Source organism: Eubalaena glacialis, chromosome 10, assembly GCF_028564815.1.
Source record: "Eubalaena glacialis isolate mEubGla1 chromosome 10, mEubGla1.1.hap2.+ XY, whole genome shotgun sequence".
Taxonomy (NCBI): Eukaryota; Metazoa; Chordata; class Mammalia; order Artiodactyla; family Balaenidae; genus Eubalaena; species Eubalaena glacialis.
The window spans coordinates 110218199-110235809 of NC_083725.1; the positions used below are offsets into that span (position 1 = coordinate 110218199).

The 17611-nt window shown below is 45.7% G+C and overlaps 3 protein-coding genes across 13 annotated transcripts in view; 2 read left to right on the forward strand and 1 right to left on the reverse strand.

Moving 5' to 3' along the window:
* The first annotated feature begins 275 nt into the window (after nucleotides 1-275).
* On the forward strand, nucleotides 276-1967 carry SELENOH (selenoprotein H). Its single transcript, XM_061203377.1, has 4 exons — nucleotides 276-565; nucleotides 653-798; nucleotides 902-1032; nucleotides 1787-1967. Exons 1-3 carry the CDS (start codon nucleotides 444-446, stop codon nucleotides 1000-1002), a joined length of 369 nt encoding a protein of 122 aa, XP_061059360.1. The 5' UTR covers nucleotides 276-443; the 3' UTR covers nucleotides 1003-1032; nucleotides 1787-1967.
* Nucleotides 1968-2734: 767 nt separating this feature from the next.
* On the reverse strand, nucleotides 2735-7923 carry BTBD18 (BTB domain containing 18). The gene is made up of 2 exons (XM_061203378.1): nucleotides 7800-7923; nucleotides 2735-4800 (listed from the first exon to the last, which is right to left on the reverse strand). The coding sequence occupies exons 1-2, from the start codon at nucleotides 7921-7923 to the stop codon at nucleotides 2735-2737; spliced, it is 2190 nt and encodes a 729-aa protein (XP_061059361.1).
* A 2421-nt stretch (nucleotides 7924-10344) lies between these two features.
* CTNND1 (catenin delta 1) overlaps nucleotides 10345-17611 on the forward strand; it is a 51674-nt gene continuing 44407 nt past the window's right edge. For 5 of the 11 annotated variants that reach the window (XM_061201777.1, XM_061201786.1, XM_061201787.1 and 2 more), the window contains exon 1: nucleotides 15261-15500. Coding sequence is in view for 2 of the 11 variants with exons in the window: in XM_061201783.1 (XP_061057766.1) it covers nucleotides 10381-10533 (153 nt within the window). In the remaining 9 variants the exon portion in view is untranslated. Of the gene's footprint in view, nucleotides 10534-15260; nucleotides 15501-16048; nucleotides 16118-17611 lie in introns of those variants that run through there. The other 6 variants (XM_061201783.1, XM_061201785.1, XM_061201788.1 and 3 more) reach the window with 4 other exon arrangements.

A 17611-nucleotide genomic window follows, 5' to 3' on the forward strand; every position in this document is an offset into this window, starting at 1 on the left:
GATTGCGGAGAGCTGGAGAAGGTTTAGATTCCCTAACCCTAGAGTTAAGTTGTCTTGGTTTGGGATGGGTCCGCGGGTCCCCGGAAGGAGGTTTTGGGTAGGGATCATGATGCACACCATTTAGCTGGTCTCGCGGTTACAGAAAAGCCTGTGTGAAGCCGGGCTCGTTGTCAGAGCTGCCCGCCCGCCCCAAGCACTGGTGGTTCGGTCTGGAGCCTACCTCCCCCGTCTCTGCGTGCAGAGTGGCTCTGCCCGAAGGCCCCGCCCCCAGGCCACGTGTGCGCCCAGCGCCACGCTTTCTGCAGTTTAAGAGAGGTTTTGTTTGGAGAGCTGAGTGGGTTGCGGTTTGGATCTCGGACCTTGGCTGGCCTCTCCTCGGTGGCCGCGTCTCCACCCTATTCCCGCCCCAGATCGGCTCGGTTCCCAGCCGGGCTCCAGGCGCCATGGCTTCCCGCGGGAGGAAGCGGAAGGCCGAGGCGGCGCTGGCCGCAGCGGCCGAGAAGCGGGAGAAGCCGGCTAGCAGCCAGCAGGGAGTGGAGGAGGCGAGCGTCGTTATCGAGCATTGGTGAGGGGGTCTGGGGAGTAATGGGGGGCGGGCAAGGGCGCTGCAGACCAAGGGTCCCAGCCTCTCACCTCCCCCATCTCTCCTTAGCATGAGCTGACGCGTCTACGGGCGCAACGCCGCGGCCCTGAGCCAGGCGCTGCGCCTGGAGGCCCCGGGGCTTCCGGTGAAGGTGAACCCTACCAAGCCCCGGAGGGGCAGCTTCGAGGTGACACTGCTGCGACCCGACGGCAGCAGTGAGTGAGGGCCCGGGGCGGGGCGTTGGGGGGCATGGATCCGAGGCGAGGAAGCGCGGGTCTCAAACCGCCGCCACCTGATGATTTCGTGGACTTTCCCCAGGTGCGGAGCTCTGGACTGGGATTAAGAAGGGGCCCCCACGCAAACTCAAGTTCCCTGAGCCTCAAGAGGTGGTGAAGGAGCTGAAGAAGTACCTTTCGTAGGGACGTTTGGGCAGAAGTCCTCACGCTGAGGTTTGAAATGGGAAATGGGGGAGAGTGGACTGATCTTGGTGTGGCTTTTGGCGAAGCAGCCCTTACTGTTAAACCACTTATTTCACACAGGACCTACATTTTCATAACTCTTTTCTGCTCTCAGGATTTCCTCTAGTGGGAATACCTCTTCCCCTTACTGGTGGGAAAAACTGAAGTCCGCAAAAAATGATTTCTATCCAGTGTGCCCTTTGCTAACTCCATGTTTCATTTCATTGTCTTTGAGCTAAGTCGTGGAATACCGATGGTAATGTAAATGATTATAAAAATGCAAATTGTGTCCTTAGAGGATGCAGTTAATTGTTGCCCTTGGGGTGTAGGCCAGTTTTATATATTTGTTTAAAAAAACTCATTTTCCTGTAAATCCCACCGGTTCCCTTATTTATTGATGTTATGATTCTCCCCTTTCCTGATCAAATCTTTGTGTAACTTCAGGTATGCCTACTCCTGTCCTCTTGTGTTTTTTGTTACTGGTATGTTGTTTCTGTTACCACCCCGTGTAATAACCCTGCATTGCAGTACTCTCACCCCTGGTTACAGGATTTGACCTTGTCTTTATCCCTAGTGCTTCACAGAGTGCTTTGGCATGTTGTCAGGCACTTGATACGTTGAGTGAGATGTGGGGGGAGGATGCAGTCCTTGAGCTCTCCTGGGTTTGTGGGTTCAAGGGAGGAGGGCTGGCTATATGATTGCCTGGAGCCCTTCTCTAACTTTTTTCCCACTCTCATTTTCACAGCCTCTGTCCCTGGTGATGTTGGAGCATTTATGACGGGACATGGCCAAACTTCAGTCATGTGCCTGAAGCTGTGGTTTCTTCTCCAGAAACGGTGGTTCAGTTGTGAGGCAATCCTCTAGTAAGGCACTGAAAAGTTCTTGAATTGGTTTAATAAAAATTAAAGTATTTGAGTTTGATATAAGCTATGAGTGATGAAGTAAAACTTAATCTTATGGTAAGGGATGCCCTAAGCCAGCCTTATGGGATTGGTCCCCCTTGTGTTTTTCATAGCCTAAGGTCACCAATTAACCTGGAACTCCTATGGTCCCTGTTAGAGCATGTGAAATACTTGTAAAAACTGTGGGGAAAAACAATCTCTTTTTAAAAAAGCAACTGTATCGTTTTCAACTCACTTCTCCGAAGTGATGATGGAAGTACATCTTTCTGGCCCCTGTGGAGGTTCTGGCTAGACTAACCATACTGGCAGTGACTAAGCCACACACATTAGGTACTAGACAATATCCTGTCACTCCCACCCACTTAGTGTTCCATCCCAGCATTGCTTCACACCTCCTCCTGGAACATTTTCTCTCCCACAGAACCCCCACCACAGAGGCTGGTCTTTTCTCAGCTCTTCCTGAATCAGTTATTAGATGCCTCTTGACCTGGGAGACCTGGCTTTGGCTGTTACCTATGACCCACTAGAGTTGTGACACACAGTTTATTGTTTCACTTGTTTGTCACTAACTGCAAAATAGATTATAAAGAGGTAAGGTGGTTCAAGTTCATAATTTTCTACTCATGGAACGATTTTTGCCTGTCTCCAAAAGCCTGGGGAGGGAAGGAGAGCTGGGGGTATATCTGCCTCTTGTGCTAAGAGGACAGGGCATGTGCTAGCCCGTCCGTGTACCTTCTGTTAGCCAACATTTCCCACCCGCCCACTCCCTCTAACCTGCCCTCCCCACTCCACTACGTTAGTATGTCCACCTCTGTTTCTGACTCTGAGGAAGGGTCGGGCCACACGGAGGGAATACTCATGGGCACAATCCCCTCTGACATCGAGTCCACCACATCAATCTCTTCCTCTTCAGGGCTAGCAGGAAGTGGATCCAACAACTCAGAGTTGCCAAATCCCTCCTTGCTTGCCTCTGGAGCAGGGTATAATACTTCATCCGTAGTTAGGGACACTTCCAGCCCAGTCTCCACCCAGCTTGAACAGGGAGGTGAGAGGTCCCCATAGGACCTTTGGGGAGGGTTAAGGGAGTTGAGGTGGAGAAGTTTGTCTCTCTGACCATCCAGTGGCTGGGAGCTGGGAATTTCCAGGTCTGCAGTCCAGGAGCCTCCCACTGAAAGCACCTCCCCTTCACTCACCTCAGAGGGCATGACAAGGGGGCTGCGGGGTTCAATTGGCTCTCTGTTCTCGGAGGGCATGACAAGGGGGCTAAAGGGCTCAATTGGCCCTTTGTTCTCACCAGCAGGTTCCTTTTCCAATCCTGTGATTTCCCTGGGCCAGAGCTCCACATCTGGCAAACACCATTCTTCCCCTTCAATCCAGTTCTTTCCTGTTTCTGTCAGGTGATAACTAGGGGTCCTGCAGCCCTCAGCCCGGGGACTCTCCAGAGACCCTATGGGTGGCTCGATGTCTGAGCCACAGAGCATGAAGTCCAGGATTTCCTCCAGCTCACTGGTGGCAGCAGCACTCGTGATTCGGTACTCCTCAGCTTCACACGGCTGCCCCAGCAGGGCTGTGTCAAATGCATAGGGCTCTCTGCAGTCAATATCCAATCCCGGTGCCTTCCCTATCAGCTCTGGACTGGACCCAAACTCGGACTTCACCACTGGGTTGTCTGGGGAGTGGCTAGCAGAGAGGAGAATGCCTTGTAGCCTAGAGCGCGTGGGGGAGTCCTCACACAGGTCTGTTCTAGCAGATGACATTTCCTGCTTGTTACCTGAGGACGGCTGAGTCCCTGGAGGCTCTTCCGAGTCTTCAGGTTCTGGGATCTGAGGGCTGTCTTGAGAGCTTTTGAGGGGAGGCTCTTGAACTACCTCCCAGCAGGTCCCGTTGACAATCTTGCGAAGTTTCACTCTGCCAACCTGCCCCTCCTCTGCAGAGTCGGAGTTAGGCGCCCTGACTTCAGGGCTCCGCTTCTTGTTCCCACCCGACTTTCCAAGACCAGATTGGCTCGGGGTGCTCTGTAGAGGACTAGTTCGCCCTGTTTTCTGCTCGTCCTCTGGTGCTTCTTTATTTATACTCTTCTGCCGCCAAAGACGCCGGCCAGGCGCTGGGGGTACTGAGCTGGGTCCACTTAAAAGGCTGGCAGGCTTGGATGTACAGACATCAGGAGACAGCTTTGCGCGGCTCAGCCTGATCTTTCTGGGCAATAGTCGCTCGTCCACAGAGGGGTACAAGCTGGGTGGGGAAAGTGCTGTAGGACCAAGGGCAGGGTAACTTTTGTTCTCTTTAGGTCCCTGACTGTGGCTTGACGGTGAAGAGCTTTTCTCCTGTGGAGTTGGGCAGGCTCTGGCCTTCCTCTTGAGCAGAAGAGTGCCAGACAAGTTCTCTGTGTTCTGTCGGTGGTTCTTCTCCTGGGCCCCCTCCTCCTTCCCCGAGGACTTCAGTCTCACTGCCCCAAGAGGACAGGGAGTCTGGGTAACAGGCAGTGGAGTTCGAGGGCGGCGGATGGATGCCACCACCCTGGCAGAGATGGCAGCAGCACTTGGAGGTTGTAGGCACTCCCTGTTCAGTCTTCGACCCTGAGGGGCCTTCACCAACTTCCCACCCTCTAGCTGAAGGGATTCTAGCTCAGATACACGGAGCTGACGGGCAGCAGAAAGCACATCCTGGGCTTCTTCTCGAGATACTTCCATCTCTGAGGTATATAGGAAGTCCACCAGCTTCCTAAGTGTCCTGATCTTCAGGCCCCCCAGCTCGAGCACCACCTTCCGACCCTGAGCTGGCCTCTCCCGCTCCAGGCGCTCTGTGAAGAAGGGGCTGCAGGCCGAAAGGATGCAGCAATGGGCTGGGACTGCCTCGCCTGGAGGGAAACCCAAACACTTTGTTATCTGTCTCATGCCGACCGGCATGTTCATGGGTTAAGCACAGACATTACTACCTAAATGTGCTGCCTCTTCTCTCAATTTCCCTCCACAGAAGTTCAAGTAGAAGGATAAATTTATTTCTTCTGCCTGCCTGGAACATTCTGCCATTACCTAGCTAACTCAGTTTTTATCTATTTTAGGCTTTCAGAAAGCCTTCCCCCACCCTACCCCCTGTCTGGGTTAGGTGCTCTGTAGCTATCATAGCATTCAGCCATCTGCGCTGTAATTGTCCATCTCCTTCACTAAACTGTAAGCTCTGTGAGGACAGAGACCGTGTCTGTCTTGCTCACTGAAGTATAGCCAGTGCTTGACACAAAGTAGGGGATCAAATACTTGCTGAGTAAATGTTTTTGACTCACACAAGAGTTTAAAACTTTGTATAGAAGCTGCTTGTGGTCTAACAGAAAGATCATGAGCTCTGGATATGGATAATCAGGGCTCAGTTCTCTCCTGAGCTCTCTCCACTGCCTGGTATCCACTGTCCTGAACAACCTTCTCATTTTATGGGCACTTCACGGGCAATTTCCGTCTCTCCAATGGCTTCAGTTAGCAAAGGCTTGCTGAGGATTCCCAGATTCTACATCTGCCCAGGTATCTTTTCTGAGATATTAAGCATGCCGTAGCCTGCATGACCACGTGGAGGTCCCACAAGTACCTCCAACGCAACCTTTCTAGAAAGTGAACTCACCATTCCCCACACTCCAAAACGTCCCAGTTTTTACTTCAAAGTAAGATAGCACATTCATCCAATTGCCCAGGCCTGAAAACCAGAAGTCATATTTGATTCTTTTCTCTTACCCACTGCATCTAGTCAAACATTAAGTTTTTTAAAAAAGCTAATACTTTTTGAGTCCTTATTATGTGCCAGGCATCTAAGGATTTTAGCAGCATTAATTCATTTAATCTTCACTGCAACCTTGTGGGGTAGCTGTCATTACAGATGAGTAAACTGTGGCATAGTGAAGTAACATGCCCACAATTACAGTTAAGGAGCAGGGACAAGATTTGAACCCAGGGCTACAGTCTATGCTCTTAACTGCAGCAAGTTTTGTAAATTCTCTTGAATAGCTCATAAACTATATATTTCTTTCTATTCTCAGTGCCTTAGTTCAGGCCACCATTCCCTCTCTCCTGGATTCCAAAATAGCCTCCTATCTGGGCTCAATAACAATCTAATAATTCTTCTCATTGCAGCCCGAGTGCTGTTTCTAAAGCAGTTAGGACCTTCTTGAAACCTTTAAATACATTTCCCAGTGTTCTTAGGATAAGACCAACTTCCTTGGTGTAACACTTCAGACCTGCTGATCTCTCTAGCCACACCTCTGATCAATACATTTATAGTCTGTGCTCTAGCCATAATGAACCACTCGCAAATCCCTGGTCACGTGCACATCTCTGTACATGCTGTTTTCTCTGCCTGGGAAAATCTTACCCCATTTCCTCCTACTTCTATTTGTCCTTCACAACTCACCTATGGGGTTATTTATTTATTTTTAACAGTTGATTTTTTTTTTTTAATTTATTTTTTGGCTGCATTGGGTCTTCGTTGCAGCGCGTGGGCTTTTCTCTAGTTGTGGCGAGCGGGGGCTACTCTTCGTTGCGGTGTGCGGGCTTCTCACTGCGGTGGCTTCTCTTGTTGCGGAGTGCGGGCTCTAGGCGCGCCTGCTTCAGTAGTTGTGGCGTGCGGGCTCTAGAGCACAGGCTCAGTAGTTGTGGCGCACGGGCTTAGTTGCTCCACGGCACGTGGGATCTTCCCGGACCAGGGCTCGAACCCGTGTCCCCGACGTTGGCAGGCAGATTCTTAACCACTGTGCCACCGGGGAAGTCCCCTATGGGGTTATTTCCTCCAAGAAATTCTCCCTAACACCCATCCCCCAACCTACTCAAGTCTGTGAAGGATGCTCCTCTTTTGTGCTCCTGTATCAGCTTATACTTACCCCAATGTTATTTATTATACTGCCCAGTTACCTGGATGCACTGGTTATTGGAACGTCTCCCCTTTACGTGGTTTCCTTACGAGGATGGACTTATCTTCATATATACTACATGCCATGCTAGTAAAGTATACTAGCATACACCAGGCAGCTGATACTTTTTATGTTTATTTTGAATTAAGGAATGCATCCCAACTCTGCACTTCCTAAGAGAGCCAAGAGACAAGTCACTTAACTCTCTAGGCCTCAATTCGCTCATCTGTAGAGCTGGAACCATGTAACATTCCGCATCTCACAAGGCTGTTATAAGAATCAAATGAGACACTAAACTGTGCTATATGTACTCTGCAAACTGTAGAGTGTTACACAATGTTGGCTGTCATAATCCCTTTTGATAAATGAAGAAAGTGAACTGGAAAGAGGTGAAGTTACTTGCTCATTTGTTACTGTTAGTAACAAAACTAGGACTTAAACTCGGACTCCTAGTCTTAGGCCTTTTACACTATACCAGGCTCTACCCCAAGCTGATTTAACATTTCAAGTGTAAAGGGAAGGGGTGGAAATAAGCTATATGTTTTTAGGTTTAACAACAAAACAATAAAAGCCATCAATTTGAAGACAAGAAAAAAGGAAAATATGTAATAGTATCATCTAATAGTTACATTGTGCCTAGTACATTAAAAGTACTGTTCTAAGTGCTTTACGTATGTTAACTCAATGTTCACAACCATCCCACTACGGTGTATCCATGTTTTACCGAATTTCTATGCTTACAAAACTTTATAATTAGTTTCATTTTTTAAGCGAAGGAGCATCATCTCACTTTCACTCTTGAAAAATGTACCTGTCCTAGAAAGAGCCAAGCTCTTTACCAAATAGCTTACAGTACTCAAAGGCGATAATTACACACTTTCCTGGTTTTTTCCTGCACTGCTTGGCCCTGAAGTCATTTTATCTTAGTCTATGGTGAGTTTTCAATTGAGTCCCTACTGGTCTCTTACCTTCTGCCTGCAGAAGGACATCACAGAACACACCACTCTGTTGCTGGTGATGAAGCTGCAGAAAAGCTAGCCGGAGGAACCGGGGATTCCTGTATAGGATTTTGGGACTGGCAGGAGAGCACATGTTGGTCTCTTAACAAACCTAGGTTTTCATGGATCAGATTCCTGTGGGTGAAATAATACCTTTCAGAAGCACGATTATACCTAATTTTTTTTTTTTTTTTTTTTTTTTGTCTTTGAAATGACAGGGAAATTTTGAAAGTGGGAGACAAAAGCATGAGTTGAGGAACCATAAGCCCAGGAACTGTGCCAAGGGTATCTTAAGAAAGAATATCCTGGTGGTTACAGGTGGGAGCTCAGAAACAGCCTAGATTTGAATCTCAGCTCTGTTATTTATTAGCTTAGCTGTATAATTTCAGGCAAATGACCTAACTTCTCTGAGTCTTACTTTTCTCATCTAGGAAATGGGAATTATAACAGTACTGTACTTACCTCGTAAGGCTGTTTTAGAGATTTAATGAGTCAATTTTACCAAATTGCTTAGTACTGTGAGTGTCTGGCACGAAACTAGCACTCCAAAAATGGAGTTGTTCTTATCCTTAAACCTTCCTCATTCACATTTGCCAGAAACCCAACTCCTATACTGCTTACTACTCATATTCTTCCTGAGCACCGTTTCATGGGTATACTTCCCCAATTTAACACATTTTAACAAAACACCACGGAGTATTAAATGACCTCTAGGAAGTCGTACACACCTTCTTTTCTCTGAGCTCACTCTATCACACTAACCAGCAGAGGGTGCACAGTAAAGAAAAGAAGCTGCTGGACTTGGTGGGAAGGTCTCTCACAGCAGTAAGAATATTGCCACCGTGCGTTCAGATGTTCTTGACCGAAGTGAGCCTGATTCCACCTGGAAATTGGCAAAGAATCTGGCCTTTCGGTTTGTCAATCTGGTCAGTTCTCTGGCTAACAATAAAGCAAGGATAATTAAGCGTTCTACCCCTCCCAACACAAGCCGGGTATTCTGACTTCAGGCTCACTACGTTTCCAGCTTTTTTGCACTGAGATCCCCACACTCACTGCACAGCCGGTGCTCCTTCCCTGGCACGCAGTTTTCTGTCAGGTGGCACTGAAGCTCCGAACAGTTCACGTCAAACTATCAGGAAAGAAAAGAGTGGAAAGGTAAATTAAGAAACTGTAGGCTCAATTCCATCCCAGCCAGAGAGATGGGGATGGAGGATGGCAGCTGTTGCAAGGGCCCAGAGGTAGGCCCTGGGGAAGCTTCCCAATCCACCAGCCCTGGGCCTTGTCCCCAGACCCAACCTGGAAGAGCTCTGCGGCAGGAGGTGCTCCTGCTGTCCTCTCCGTGCTTGGGTCCTCGGTCCAGCCTGCCTTGCTTCCTCCCAAGGTCCAGGCTGGCACGGGACGGGGCTGGGGGTGGGGGTGGGGTTTAGCAAAGCTGCACAATGTCCTGAGGGTTCTCCCCGTCCAGAACCAAGGGAATCGGGGTTGGCGGGGGAAAGCAGGGCTTCAAGGAAGGCCCTGCAAAGCTGGGCGCCTCGGCCCAACTCCTTTGAAGACAGAGCTCTCGGCGCAAAGGTTTCTGGGAATGGAGCGTGGGGATCGCGGAGGCCCTAATTCAAGGCTCACCCAACACCGTCACCTCCGGCCGCACGGGCTTTGCAGCCACTCCCTGGTGCCCTCGTCCTGCCGCAGGCCCGGGGATCCTTATGCACTGGGAAGTGGTGACAGCGAGGGCCTGAGGCCACGCGGCCGGTGCCACACACCTCGCGCCACGTTTCCGCTCACCGCACGTCGCGGCCCCGACGTCCTTCCTCCTCCCCCAGCTCGCGGGCTTACGTCTGCCCGAATACGTTATCCCCATTGGCAGAGGCTCCTCAAAGAGCCAATCACAGGACGAGGAGCGGTTTGGGCGGGAGGCTAAGTCTCGAGGGACTTGGAGGCTGCGGGAAGGCGGTAGGGCTGCGAGAGGAAGGGGGAACGGCCCGCTCGGAAGGAATTCTTCTGCAAGCCGGCCTCGTCCTCTGTACCCGATGAAAACACACGGAAAAGAGGCTCAGGACTCCCAACGGGGCAGGCTCCAAGGTGGTAGAAGGGCACCTGCGGCTTCCCTTTGAGGAGGCTGCGAATGGCCTCGGCCCCACTAAGAGCACCCCAGGCGTAATGGAGGAGAAGGCCTCTGGATGGCTCCAGTCGCACCTTGTCCCCCATGTCTCTCACTAGATGTCTCCTAAGGCCAGGAATGTTCTGGAACAAGGTCCTCGGGCTAGTTTCTGAATTCAGGTTTTTCACAGATTCCACTCCAGCCCCACATCTCGGAGACCTCGTGACCCAGGGGGTGGCAGAACTTTCCGTCTGGAGGGGGGTCACCGGTGTTGATTTCCTTCGCACACTTCCCGACTGGAAACAGCTGTTCTCAGGGATGAATATCAAAAATTAAAAGATCTCGAGATTAAACATTTAGAGAGAATGCCAAGCCACTTTAGAAATCTGGACAGCTTCTCTCTGCCCTGTGCGCGTTAGGACCCGGGTCCCGGCTTCGGGTCGCTGCCAGGTGATGTCCAGCGCTGGACGGCGCCGGCTGAATCCAACACCACTGGGGACAAAGTGTGGTGAATTCGCCCGGAGCAGCCCCCGCGGAGGCCAACTGGAGGCAGGAAGGACGATGTCTAAGAGAAGGGGAACCTGCCCACGGACAAAACGTAGAGGGGTGAGTAGTACAGGGCGCTCAAGTGTATCTTTACTGATATTTTGCACCTTTTCAAAAAGGATTTGAGGTGGTTGATTGAAATATGGGGGGTGGGGGTGGATTTCCAAGTCAGGTAATGTCTTCCCTAGTTTGAGCCTCCTGCTTTTAAGACGAAGAAAGAAACAAGGAACAGAAGACATTTTTGGTTGCCGTCATATTTTGAAGAGGTAGCAGTTCGTGAAAGGACATAAAACTTAGCAGAAAGACAGGTTTTAGATGTTGTCAGCACACACACACACACACACACACACACACACACACAAAGCGAGCAAGCAAGGAAAAAAAAGGCAGGACAATACTTGTTCACGCATCTGTTACTGTGGAATCAAGACTAGATTACGTAGGTGCAATACCACTGTAGGTGATTCTTCGGGGTTGTAAAGAAAATATAAGTATTACATCCTCTCATGAATATATTGTTACCAGGATTAGATTAATTTTCAAGAGGTAATGAGGACTCACTTCTTGGTTTTATGTTTGGTTTTTTTTGTTTTTTTTTAAATCCAATTTCAGTTAAATCTTGTGTTAGTAGATTTTCTAAAGGGAATGATAAATGGCCATCCTATGCAGGGCTTCAAAAATGACAAACTTTGGATGGTAATGTGTTGTCATCAGAGGGTAGAAAGGAGTAAAAATGTTTTGTTTTCCTTTGTATGGATAGCCAGTTTTTTTTTTTTGGAGTTGGATTTTTAAAAATTTCTTCTCCTTGGCATTTATAGTTTTAGTCTGTTTTAGAAGTAGAGCCATCACAGCACAGTGCTCTGCCCTACATAATAATTTTAACACTTCTTTTTTAAGTATAATTTTATTTCACGGCTCTTCCCTAATCTTTCACCATTTTATGGTATCTTTTCTTTGTGTGTACGTGGTGATGGTTGTTGGTGGAGCAGTTAAACTTTGAGAGTTGTAAGAGTGAGCACTGACTGTAGTCTTCCATGCATAAAAAACAAAACGAAACAAAACCAAAAAGCAAAAAAGGAAAGAAAAAAAAGCCCCAGACAAAAACAACCCTGTATCTCTGAACACATCCTCAATCCATTGACTTCTCTCCATTTTTACTGCTACCACTGTAGTCAACTCCATATCACTGCAACTTGACCTTCAAACTAATTTCCTTGCTTTCGCTCCTGCCCCTACTTTTTAAAATTATTATTATTTTTTAAAATTTTTATTTATTTTTGGCTGTGTCGGGTCTTCGTTGCTGCGCACGGGCTTCTCATTGCGGTGGCTCCTCTTGTTGCGGAGCACTGGCTCTCGGTGCATGGGCTTCAGTAGTTGTGGCTCGCAGGCTCAGTAGTTGTGGCTCACAGGCTCTAGAGCGCAGGCTCAGTAGTTGTGGCACACGGGCTTAGTTGCTCCGCGGCATGTGGGATCTTCCCGGACCAGGGCTTGAACCCGTGTCCCCTGCGTTGGCAGGCGGACTCTTAGCCACTGTACCACCAGCGAAGTCCTCTTGCCCCTACTTTAATCCATTTGGCACATAAGCAGCCAGATCTTTTCAAAATGTGGACTGGATTATGTCACTCTGCTGTTTAAAATCCCCACAGGCTTTCTTCCACCTAAGAATAAAATCAAAACTCCTTTCTCTAACCTATAGAACCCTTCACATTCTGATTCCCACCTATCCCTCCCTCCTCATTTCCAACATGCTCTGCTGGATCCAGTATGTTTCAGCCCCACACTTTAGGGCTTTGGCATTAGTAGTTGCCATTGCTTATATTTTCTCATGGTTGGCTGCTTCTTACCATTCAGATTTCAACTTAAATGTCACCTGTCCAGAGAGACTGTCCCTGACATCCAGTCTAGAACAAGCCCCAAGTCATTCTCATCAGTCTGTTTTGATCTCTGCATAATGTTCCATCTGACATCTTATCTGTTAATCTTCTGCAACCACACCCCCCCCACCACCCCCCCCCCACCACCCCAACTAGAATGTAAACTTGAGAGCAGGAAACTTGTCTATTTCATTATCCTTGACGTCTGGAAGAGTGGGATGGTGCTCAAAATAACCCAGAAGGAACTAGTCTTTTTTCTGTTCACAGAGTATAAACAGTTTTTCCCTCAGTGAGTATTAATCCTTATGATTCTTTATTTGGAGATGCCTATTTGAGATAAATTTAAAATTTAACAACTTTTTCACCACTGAGTTAACTTTTTTGACTTGTATATAATTTTATTTTGAATATTATCTACAAATTCATTAATGTTAAATGGCTTGTCCAGGATTATATAACTAGTAAGCCAACAGACTTCATTCATTTATTCATCTGTTGCTAAATATGAGATACAAGGCTGAGCTCTGGGGATGCACCATAAACTAGAAAGACATTTTTTATGCCTTCATGGAGCTTATCTTCTGGTGGGGGAGACAGGAAAACACACACACACATACATACACATGAAAAAAGGAAGGCAAAATACTTGCAAGTTAGTGGTGGTGTGAAGGAAACAAGACTAATCCATCTCTGGAAAATCACAGCATATTCTAGATAATGGCTCTGACCTAGGAACCAGTGAATCAACAAACATATGTGTTGATTGCTTTCCTTTGACAATCATCTTTGGCTTTTTTTTTTTTTTTTTTCATCTTTGGCTTTTAAACTTGCTATGTAGGACTAGGAATAGATGGAAAGTAGAGGTAGAAGATGTGATAAGGTAACTGGAAAAGATTCTTAGACAATGAGAGTTAAAGGCTGTTTGTTTCTCTGTCAAATGTATTCATTTCCTATTCTATTATAGTTTGTTTAAACCCCATCAGACAAGTGCTGTGATGTCTGTTACGTCTTCCAGCACTTCTGAGAGAAGTCCTTTTTGGCCACATTAGACCAAATATGAGGGTATATGAGACCATAGACCAAATACGAGGGGGTGGGTAACGATCAGATAAAGCTGATTAGAAGGGCACTTTCATCCTGAGGAGGAGCGGAATTCCAGTTTAGAGACATAAGGAAAGGTCAGATTATGGTTAATAAGTGTTACTTTAATGTATTGGATGAATAAATATGGCATCTTGAAAACAGACGAGGAACTTGGCCTTTATCCCGACCACAGTGTAAGGTAATGGAAAGAGCATGGGCCTTGGAGTCAGACTGATGGAGGGGCTTACTCCTTAGCCAGATGAGCTCAGGTTAGTTTCTTAACCTTGCTGAGCCTTGATTTTCTCGTCTCTAAACGGTGGTGATGCTATCTCCATGGTGGTGTTTTAGAAGTTAGGGACAGTGAGTGAGTGCAAAGTGCCCTCACGTGATAGATGCTTCATTTATTGGTTGCTATTATTGGGCAATGGTGAATCACTGAAAGTTTTTCGGTAGGGTAGATATTGGTAATAATAACTCATTCTTACTGAGTTTGTACTATATGCCATGCATTATTTTAAGAACCTCATGTGTATTTTAATTCTCACAACAGTCCTGTGAAAGAGATATAGCTATTATCTCCATTTTATAGTTAAGAAACTGAGTCACAGAGAGATTATATAACTTTTACAAGGTCACGAAGTATGTAGTACATTTACTTGATTAAGTATACTTACAGCAGAGAAAGGTTTGAAGCCAGTCAGTCTGACTGCAGAACCTATGCTCTTAACTATTTTAGATTATGAAAACTTTATGAAGATTCATTTGGTAGCAGTTTACAGGATAGATTTTTCAGTAAGAAAGAAAATTTTCAATTTATCAGTATGATTTTCACATAGCTAATCCCCGAATGACCATAAAATACTAGTCTTTGTCAAGCATGTAAAAAAAAAAATTTCAATCTCTGTCCTTCATGGCCTAATAGTCTAAGAACATATTAAATATAACTCTTAATTCAGAAAAAGAATACTTGCTATAATCCTTTATTTAGGTCAAGCATAAACAGAATGTATGAACTAGACAGTCTTAAGCGCAAAGTTAACAAATAAATTGAATTTTCTAGGTATGAGATTTTCTTTTCCTTACACATACTCTCGTCTCCTCCAAATATATTATTTATTGGATATCATTTACTCTCCCCCTCAAACCCACATTATTTTGATTTGGGGACAAATGGGAAGACAGTGATTTTCCTCAACAGCCTAGTGGATTCAGCTTCCTTCTAGTTGAAAGTATAGACACTGAAAATTGTTAACAAGTCCAAGCATTAGGTTTTCTAATTAACTCTAATGCATTTAAACCAAAACAATAAAATTGAGAGTTTACCTCAGATATCCCCTACCGTCCCAATCAACACATTGTAGTCCTGTTTCTAGCATTTCACGCTCCTTCCCTTCCTGTCTTCCTTTGGGGAAATGCTTTGGGGTAGAAAGCAACAAACCAAATAGCAGCAGGCAAATAAAATCAGCTCTTTTTTGCTTCCCCACCCGGAAAGGAAGGAGGGAGCAAGAACCCCACCATCAAAGAGAACCGAGGTTCTTAGGCATGCCATTCTAAAAACCCCTTATTCCTTCAGCCCCCTTCCCCGACCCCTCCCAGCTCTGCAGTAATTCCTCAGAGATTATATAGGTCTCCACTTTAAATATAAATATATATATAAAACTTCCCCCTGTCTCTTTTTCTCCTCCTCTTGCTCTCCCCCCCTTTTTTTTTTTTTTAATTTCCTATAATAAAGTTTCCTATTGGATAAAATCAGCTCCCTGATTTATGCCCGGCTCCTATTGGAAGTTCTCAGGGGCTGACATCACTCAGGAAAGCGAGGGGGTAGGGCTGCCAGATCAGTTTGTCACCACCCAGGCTCCCTAGCCTTTGGCTGGGTGCAACTTCCATTTTAGGTGTTGGATCTGAGAGAAAAAAAAAGAGGGAGAGAGAGAAAGAAGAGCAGGAAAGATCCTGAAAGGAGGAAGAGGTGGCGAAAAATCAACTACCTTGCTGGATTTGTCTTTCTCAGAACATTGACGAAGCCTTGGTTTTCTTTCTTAAAGGACTGGTTTTTAGAAGTCCACATTTGAGGTGTGTGCCTTTTTAAAAAATATGTGTATAGACGGGTAAAGGAGGATAAGCCAAGTTGAATTTTTGTCTTACGGTAACCGAGGGAATTTAAAAACGAGAGAGTCTGTTATGCTGACGGGTAACTTTTAAGCAGTTAATTTTTCTTTCTACTTATTTCGGGGAATTTTGGTATTTTATCATATTTAAAGCAAAGTAAAATGTTCAAGACCCAGAAACAAACTTCTGGTCTCTCTAATATAGGGAGATGAATAGATTCAGGAGGGTGAGAGCAATTCCATAAATTTACATTTTGGTGTGTTCTTTGATTTTATGTATTTTTTTCTAGGTTAGGCTAACAAACTTCTGTTTTCAGAGCCCAAACCAAAAGTTGGTTTTTTTGGCATGTTGCGTGTGGGTTGGGAAAGGAATTTGTCCGGGTCGGAAGCTAGTTATACAGATGGTTCTTCATATGTTTCAAAACTTTTTTTTCTCCTTTTTATCATTAGATTTGTGGAAGTGGAAAGTTGCAGGGAGCTTTGCAGCTTAAGTGGTGATATTTTTTCCCATAGAGAGTTTGAACGACCCAGATCGGTTTCAGCCCTGCTGTTCCTGGGTGGATCCTTCTTTTACTTTTCCAGGTGTGGTGGGTAGGAGCCTCATTCTCCTTCTAGACTTAGCCTCCCTGCTTAGCCTTATAAAAGAAAATAAATGGATCCATGGTAACTGAATTGCCATCCCCTTCCTTCTAAAACTACCTTTGCTAGCAAAGATTTGTGGAGGTATTGTATGTTCAGTCTGCATATACGATAACGTTTGGTTTATGTGCTTAAAGGAATAAGGAAATTTTAATCATGCTTTTTAGTTCACCTGAGTAAAGTGGCACATGTGAAAATATTTTCAGCTTTGTGCTCTCTGAAAGGGCCTTGGACTAAAATAAGGTTAGGCTAAGGGTAAAACACTTACACAAACTTTAGTGTTTAGGATGCATTTGAGAAAGCACAAGGGGAATTCTTACTTTTAAACCAAATTGAAAGTTGTTTTTTGGAGGTGAGTTTTTTATTTGGTTAATTTGCTGTGAAATCAGAAGTCTTTAAGATCTGAAGGCCCATGACTGTGCTTTCATATCTTATACTTAATTTTAAGATTTGTTTTTGTTTTGCAAACACATTCTTGTAAAAATCCTGATGCTAGATAACCACATAACCAACTCATCAGTGGCTGAAAACTGGATGTTCTCTTCCTTCTCCCTTTGAAAATGCGAATCATTTGAAAATTATAACTGCAATAGATACTGCCCTAATTGTAACAAGATGGGCCTTAATATGTAAGCTGCTCATTAGCTTTAAACTGGTATGTGTCTATAATAATCCTCTGATTTTGTACCCCCCACCCCTTAATTCTTTTTAGACTAGAACACTTTCTTGAATTTCTTTGCCAGACATGAGTATTTCTTGAAAGCTGATTTCATTCTTGTGACGTTGTGGCTTCAGAGGAAATGGAACTTTGTTCCTTCTTTTAATATAATTTATGCAAGGGCTACAGTAAGATTTTAATGTCTGGATCTCCTAATTATAGCAAGTGCAGTTAAAAAGAAAGAAAAAGGACAATGTGTACAGTTTGTTGGGCTGTAGTTCTTATTTCATTAACAAATTTTCAAATGCTCTTTCTGCCTTGACCCCAGCCTAGGGGTTTCTTGGTGGATCTTTGGAGGATTGGTCATGTTGCTACCAGAGTGTCAGTTTCCCACTCAACCTTTAGGGGGAGGGATGAGGGAATCTGAAGAAGGAGTACAAAGGCAGTTTGAAAATAGGTTCTGGATGACTGAGTGGTGGTGGTTTGGGTCCAGCTTTAAATGCTGGGCTTTGTGTAGCTGCAGTGAACATCCTAGTTAACTAGCGTCCAGGACTATTTCACGAACTGAGGCATTGTTTTGACTGGTGTGTACTATTAGAGCCTTTTGGATGATAAGATGGAAGATTTGTCTTTTACCTCACCTCTACTAGTTCTTCCAGGAAATATAATAAGGGGTGTGAATAAGTAAATCTTTTATTTTTTGTTTTGCTCCCCATTTTGGTTTGGGGGTAAAAAAAGACAAGTAAGTAAGAGTTGTGCAGATTTTTCTTTCCTTGTCT